Source organism: Ascidia mentula, chromosome 5, assembly GCF_947561715.1.
Source record: "Ascidia mentula chromosome 5, kaAscMent1.1, whole genome shotgun sequence".
In the NCBI taxonomy this organism is placed as follows: domain Eukaryota; kingdom Metazoa; phylum Chordata; class Ascidiacea; order Phlebobranchia; family Ascidiidae; genus Ascidia; species Ascidia mentula.
Genome location: NC_138570.1, coordinates 19,722,639 through 19,730,415, shown reverse-complemented (window position 1 = coordinate 19,730,415; position 7,777 = coordinate 19,722,639). Strand labels below are relative to the sequence as shown.

The 7,777-nt window shown below is 35.7% G+C and overlaps 1 protein-coding gene across 1 annotated transcript; it reads left to right on the top strand.

Moving 5' to 3' along the window:
- Positions 1-513: 513 nt before the first annotated feature.
- LOC145903156 (pancreatic secretory granule membrane major glycoprotein GP2-like) lies at positions 514-4,180 on the top strand. Its single transcript, XM_082991230.1, has 9 exons — positions 514-549; positions 1,598-1,763; positions 1,936-2,096; positions 2,164-2,332; positions 2,404-2,474; positions 2,772-2,958; positions 3,243-3,344; positions 3,697-3,799; positions 3,990-4,180. Exons 1-9 carry the CDS (start codon positions 518-520, stop codon positions 4,178-4,180), a joined length of 1,182 nt encoding a protein of 393 aa, XP_082847356.1. The 5' UTR covers positions 514-517.
- Positions 4,181-7,777: the final 3,597 nt, after the last annotated feature.

Genomic DNA, 7,777 nt, shown 5'->3' with positions numbered 1-7,777 from the left:
AAGTTTTTGGTTGATGTAACTGTGGTATAGTGACGTAGTGGTGGAATTACTAAGTAACATGTTTGATCAGTTTAGAGTAAATCAAGTGGTGAACAATCACTGTAGAACAAAATTACAGATTTCTTCCCCAAACAAACTTAATATCTGTTATATGCGTAAAAGAGCCATAATAATCAATGAGAGCTGCAGACAGGGTGTATACACGCACTGTTTCGACCTGTAAGAGAAACACAGTGCGTGTATACACCCTGTCTGCAACTCTCAAATTTAATATCGATGAAGGAATCGACTAAATTCCATGTTTTTTGGCAACATAATTTCATGATTGGTCCAAGTGGAAAATGCTTTATGCGTTTATTAATGTCCGTATAGTGTCGTATGAACTTCCATTAATTTCATGAGAATTTGAATTTTCGCAACAGAAATTTAAACACAATTTACTTTGATAAGTTTGTATTTGTTGTCAAATCAATAAAATCTTTTCTTCCTCAATTCAGATTGCCAGAAATATGATGAAATGGAATGCAATGGAAAAACCTTCAGTTTGAAGTAAGAACTTAAAATACATTAAGCAAATAACTTGGTGAAATAGTGTCTATATTGATGAGATATTAAGTTAAGTTGTCTATATTGATGAGATATTAAATTAAGTTGTCTATATTGATGAGATATTAAATTAAGTTGTCTATATTGATGAGATACTTCAGATTAAGTTGTCTATATTGATGAGATATTAAATTAAGTTGTCTATATTGATGAGATATTTTAAATTAAGTTGCCTATATTGATGAGATATTAAATTAAGTTGTCTGTATTGATGAGATATTTTAAATTAAGTTGCCTATATTGATGAGATATTTTAAATTAAGTTGTCTATAATCGTGAGATATTAAATTAAGTTGCCTATATTGATGAGATATTAAATTAAGTTGTCTGTATTGATGAGATATTTTAAATTAAGTTGCCTATATTGATGAGATATATTAAATTAAGTTGTCTATATTGATGAGATATTTCAGATTAAGTTTTCTATATTGATGAGATATTTTCAAAAATTAAATAAATAATTATTCTTTCATTTTCTACATAATAGTACTATTAGTGCAAAAAAGCATATTTGCAAAGCTGCAAACAGGGTGTGTACACGCACTGTTTCGACCTGTAAGTACTATTAGTCTTTCGCATTTAATGATTCGTTCATAACGATTAACTTTTTCATAAAACATTACTTGTCAGCAAGGTCGTCGCTTTTATCAAAAGTCTTTATCAAAAGAGAGGACGCAGAACTTTTACATTCATTAAATATTATCCTAAATTTTTAAAACTATTTGTTTTAATGTTTTCATGATATATTTTATTATATTTAATATTTTAGTGTTTTCTTGCGTTTTTATTTGTCCAATTTATTTTTTCCATATTTTCTTCACGAATAATTCTTTCCTTACGTCATGATTCAGTGCAATTTTTATTGAAATTAGATTTCCCATCAAAACAATTTTGTTTCTTTCATTTATCAAAGTGAAATGAGTGATGCTTTCATATGGAGTTAAAAAAGCATATCCTTTTTTTTGTTATTTTAAAAAACTTTCCTTTCTAGAGTTGGTTCTCAGGGGATAAACTCATTGCATGCAAGCGGAGAAGATATCTTGTATATTTCGAGTCGTACAATGACAAGTCTTGATTCTCTCCCTGGAAGTTGTAAAGCTACGGCTGGAAATCCTGTTTTCCAATTTAAAGTGGACGAGAGTCCTTCAATTCTGGAGGTAATCGTATTGCTCTAAATAGCTTGACAAAAATCTGAAAATATTTAGAAATAAACTATCAAAGCCTCAATATCAAGAAAACACCAACAAACAGAAAAATTGTTCGGTGTTAAATTTGAATGATATGTTTTCCAAAGGCTTGCATTGAACGCTGCATGTATGTTTATCACAGACATCTCAGAACAATGTAACGATTATACACCAAGTTCGCAATTTCAAGTTCAGCAACAAAGTTGTGATGCGAACTTCTCCATACCGGGAAATGTCGTGCGTTATACCGGAAATGTTAAACAAAGATATTAAAACTGCTTCTGGAGCAATATCAACTAAACTGTAAGAAGAGTATTTGTCAGCATAAAATCCGGCATTTGTCAATAAAAAGTATGTGATTAAAAAACAGGAAAACCCCCTTATCTGCCCAACGTGCAGTTGGTAATTTCACAATCAGCTTCGAGTTGTTTGGTGACGAGCAAATGGATAATCCACTTTTATCTAGTTCGTTGGTGACAGTCCCAGGCTACGTTTACGCCAGGGTTGAATCTTCCACGAGCGAAAAGTTCAATTTAGTGGTAAGCATTAAACACTTACCACATCAAAACAAGCAGAAACTAACGCTGAGTTTCGTAAATGTTTTTGTCAGTTAAAATCGTGTTGGGTCAAAAACTTGGGTTCTGACGAAGAAGGTTTGAGATATGAACTCATCACAGAAAGGTAAAAAGTCAAAATGTTACTTTTTCGAATTTTTTGGGTACGAAACGCACCGATTTCTGTTCCAGCTGTTTAAAAGTTGAAACATTTCAAATGTAAATGGCGCCTTACATTCGAACCTCAATGGCGCCTTGTTTTATCATTTGTTCAGTAAATTACTGGAAAGTTTGCTATACTCTCGCTTAAATAGTTGCAGGCATTTCGACTGGTCACGACTAATGCGCACATTTTAATGAGTATTAAAATAATATTCTACTAACATAGTGCTCAACAAGTAAAGTTATTTCTTTTAAATCGCAGTTGCAAAGTCGTCCACGAGATGGAGTCACAAGATTCAGTTGTAATTTTAAGAAACTACCAAAGCACTTTCGTGTCTTTTAAGTTTCGCTCATTCGTGTGGAACAACGTGTCTGTGAACGAGCAATCACTGTACGCTTACTGTTACGTGCAATTGTGCGAAAATACCAACGGCAATTGCCAACAACCGGTAGGACTTTAAATATGGCAAATCCTGCTACCAAACGTCTATATTTGTTTCAGAAAATGAAGCAAATAAACACATGTTACTCCATATGCGTGTAAATGGGCAAATTCACATTAGTTATCGTTTTTAAGACCTGTAGTCACTCATATACACAAACAGTACGCTGTAGATGGTGCATTATTACGTACTTGTTACAACGAGTTTAAAGTATTAGGCCAACGGCGCCAATAGCGATAATTACAAAAAAATACATAATTACAAAAAATCTTGTTACAATGCCTTCACAGGATTGCACACAAAGACGTGAACGGCGATCAGTGGATGCGGATATAGAAGAGATTTTAACGGTTGGACCATTCTACGTTTCAGCTCCGGATTTGTGTGGAAAGGTGGGCAAATATTTAGAAAGTTACTTTCGTATATTTTGATGCAAAACATTGTAAGGATAAGCCGAACAGGTTCATTGAATTGGGGTTTGAGTTCACAGATGTTATGGGATATAATATCAAGTTGAATTAAAGATATATTTTTCGTTTTTATTGTGAATGAAAAGCAATATTAGCAAAGTAAACGGTTCAACTTAGTTAATCTTGACGAAATTTACCTGAATGTGAAGCATATGACTTTTGAATTGTAGTCTGTAATCATTATCGCCAGAAACGACCATTTATTCAGTGGTCTCCCTTTTAACGTGCAAATTTTACGTCACTTTTTTCTTTACAAATTCTTGATTTATTGTAGGAAAATGGTGGATGTTCAGATTTCTGTAACGATGAACTTGGAGTTGTTCAATGTTCTTGTTTTAAAGGTCGCTATCTGGGGAATGACGAAATAACTTGTATTGGTGAGAACAAAGTTTAGTTATTATAATTCATTATGCCTCGTTATTCATTGAAAAATGTTTTAAATCATTCATATTCCGCTAACCAAGCAAATTTCTCTAGATTTTTTTTACGTTTTAGTGAATATTTTCAAGCTAAAATTCAGCATAACTTTGTCTCATAAACCTTGCCTTGGTATATGTATGTGTGCAGATGTGGAAGAAGCTTTAAAAATTGAAGGATTCCAGCATATGAAAGGTGTTTACATAGCAGTTGGAATCATCGTTGTTCTGTTTATGGTAGTACTCAGGTTACTTGCTTGGTTTATGAGAGGAAGATTCAACGAGAGAACTGATCGTAGATCGTTGCAGTCGAAGACATACATGTACATCCCTGCTAAATAACTGATCGTATGCTGCCAAGTTGTATTTGTATTAAACACGTGCATGAATACTTGACTAACTGAGTTTGTGTAACACGTTGTAAATACAAGCCCCCATATGCATGTACAATTTTGATTTTTGTGGTCATACAGAGCAGAGGAAATTGTTTTCCATCTTAGATGATGGAATACATGAGTTATGTACACTTCATTGCTCGTGTCTTCATCCTGGGTAATATAACATGGCAAGAAACATACAAACAGGACTTGCATTTCGTTAAAAATGTAAAAGAAACCCACGTGAAACATGATAACAACATGCACATAGAACAATATAAGTTAAAGCGGCGCTTAACTAGGTTAGGCGTAGGCTTATGGAGTTCCTGAGGGAACCTCACTTGAGAGTTTATTGTCTGTTTTAAGGCAAAAATGCCTCGCGTGAACAGACCTCCCTGTTACTTCATTCAGAAATTTAATATTCTCTGTCGTCTATTTCTATCAAAATAATTTTTTTAAGTTTTGTGATTCCAAACTGTATACGTTACAGAGTTAGCATTGCATGAGTCTAATAGAGAAGTAGCATGGAATTGAATGACCAAACACCTTCCAAGTCACGCATAACATCAACCCCTGCCAAAATCATGCTCTAAATTATTCGCTCCTGATAACCTGGAGAAATTTTAACTGCGATATTCATGTGTTGCATGCCGGAAGTGAGGTGAATATTTCAAGCAACAAGAGAGCGGTCACTCTCATGTGAACTATCATGGTAGGAAAATCATATATGAAACCTAGATTTTTATGCATTAAAGTCAGTCCACCTAACACTTAACCGGGGATGGAACGAGGATTAGCGGGCAATCCAGGCCTAAATAAATGTCGAAGTTCATCAAGCAGAGTTGAACAACTCTGAAAACTCAGACCGAGTTTTTCAGTGATTAGAAATCGAGAAAGTTGATTCATCCAGGACTTTAAAGGTTCGATTTAAAGTATTAAAACAAATAGGAAAAAATGTGCAAAAAAAGCCATAATATTGCAAAGCTGCAGACAGGGTTTGTACACCCACTGTTTCGACCTGTAAGGTCTCATCAGTGCAGCACTATCGGTTACCAAGCAGTTCCGTTTGGCCATAGTGCGCTCCACAGTGGTTCGTCGTCTCTGTTGTTCGGTACCTAGTATAGGGTACCCTGCAGATCGACGTTGACCGAAAGGTACCACAAAGTGGAGACTAGTGTGCCTGCTAGCACAGTGCCACTCAACAGCTGCACTGATGAGACCTTACAGGTTGAAACAGTGCGTGTACACACCCAGTCTGCAACTTTGCAATAGGAAAAAATGTTCGAATATATCTACTTTACATAAAATAGCTACTCAAAAAACACCCCGTAAATGCGCAGAAATATACATGTTATTTCTGTGTCGTATTCACAAAGATACGTCAGCAAGAGACGTGTGTACATGGATCGGTGTGAATCAAACCCAAATTCTTGCTTTGAGATGCATTTGAACTGCGAAGTAAAACAAGGTTGTTGACCCATTTGTTGGGTTGGTGGTTTGTGTTTCCGTGATTAATCTGTAGTAATCTATCCAATGATTTTCATGCTCGACAATCATTAAATGCTATTTGACATTAACATTAGATTGTTTTTGATGAAATAATCCACTTCCTAATCAGGTTTATTCAGCTTTGAGCGAACCTGCAGGTTTAACTTCTTTCCTATGTCACATCAACTATGGCCGTCCACACCGTTCTATGGACGAGACAGAGGCGATTCTACCAGGATCCTCTGTTTCACGAAAGACAAAGCAAAACTTCAAAGTTCGTCAGCAAATACGTCATCGACGGTTTTTACATAAACGTTGTGACTGCCGGGATTTTGCTTAATACGAGACTTTGCTACGTCAACTACAAGAACTATTGCATTGTGTCATTGTCTCGATGCTACAGGATCATAGCCCCGGTGTGGGTGAGCTCTATAAGTCTCATCTACAGGGTGATATTGCTTTACCTGACAGTTCGTCCTTTGGTACACGGGCAGAAAACAAACCGCAAACAGTGCTGTGGAAATTTTGACACGCCCGGTGAGCGCGACGTCCGCAACCCGATATTGAGACTTTCGCTTTGTATTTTTGTCGCTTTTCTGGCGACGTTGCTTTGCAGCGGTGCGTTGCATTTCATATCGAGTGAAGGTTTTGCATCAGATTTTTGGGTTATATTATTTTACGGTTGTCATATGCCCAATAAAAAGGCAATTTTACAAGGAATAAAATATGTCCCATCTATTTTGGTGTTGCCATGTTTGAAAATGCGTTTCACTGTTATATGTAATCTATTTTCATTACGTGTTCTGACTTATCCAGTAATAACTAAGATATCACTGCGATCTTGTACGAAAAAGCATCACAGGAATCAAAATCATCTTTATTGATTTTACCACAAACGAAGCGAAATAGACAAATGCGTAAATATACTGGATAGCTTATATTTATATTTTCCTATTTTTGAAGTTTGCCCCTGAAATTGTTGATTCAAGAACATGTTTGGAACATAATTAAGAAAGAATGCAAGATATGTCGTTATAGCAACTAATATTTTATTGGCTCGCTTTAAGTTTTGCTGGAAGTGAGTTTTGTGAAATAAGATGAATGGAAATCCTTGTTTTCCAGGAGTTACATTTTGGGTTGAATATACTTAACGACCGGTAAACTGCGAAACAAAAAAACAGTAAACCTACACCGGCTTTACAGAAAAAATGCATTACCACGTAACACGCAGCAGGCAACTTCCCAACCGCATGAGGTGAAGTTGTTGCTACTTTTAGCAATCGCGACACGCAGCGCCAAGCGCTTACTTCATCTTCTAATCTTGTCTCCCACCAAACAACCTGAGATTGTGCCAGGTACTGCATGACGTCATTATAATACTGCAATCACAGGCTCGCAGTAAACACGGTAAGAAGATTGAACGTGCGTGCAAGCCCAGCAATGTTTATTTCTACCGGGTTTCAGGACGCTATACATAGATAATTACAACGTTGATCACAAACAAAGGAGAGTTTATTCATCGTATGCATGTTCTCACTTTTATTTCGGGACCAAACATCACAGAGATGTAATTCTTGTTTTTTTATTGTCTGTAAAATCTGCATACACCACAGCCAGTGCGCATTGTTTTATTTGTGGTTCACTATTTCCATTCACTTGGGTCGATTGCACCACAAATTATATGAAAAGCTAACTTATATATACAAACAAATCATTTTTTTATTGTACGAATAAACTGCAGATTGTAGTTGAACAGTCAAAGGTATTTCGTGACAACTTCACGGTTGACGTTGATTTTCAGAAAATATAGAAAGACCAAATCACTGAAATCATGAACAATTATCTCTCTTTAGTTTACACCACACATTAAAGCCATGATAATTACATCGTCACAAACGGTTCGTAATAGAATTTACATTTCAAAGACGGCCGAATACAGCACGAACATGTTTGCAGGCGCGTGTCAGACAAAATGACGCAAGAACTAAAGCCTGGGGGCAAAATGTTGAAATTTTGTTCACAGCCCACGTGACGTAACTTTTTCAATACTTCACCAAAATCTTAGGGTCACGGC

Excerpts from the sequence above, each read along its gene's own strand:
- LOC145903156 (XM_082991230.1), top strand. The coding sequence starts at position 518 with ATGGAATGCAATGGAAAAACCTTCAGTTTGAA. Across the intron at positions 550-1,597 it reads GGAAAAACCTTCAGTTTGAA|AGTTGGTTCTCAGGGGATAA; the intron begins GTAAGAACTTAA and ends TTTCCTTTCTAG. Across the intron at positions 3,345-3,696 it reads CTCCGGATTTGTGTGGAAAG|GAAAATGGTGGATGTTCAGA; the intron begins GTGGGCAAATAT and ends GATTTATTGTAG.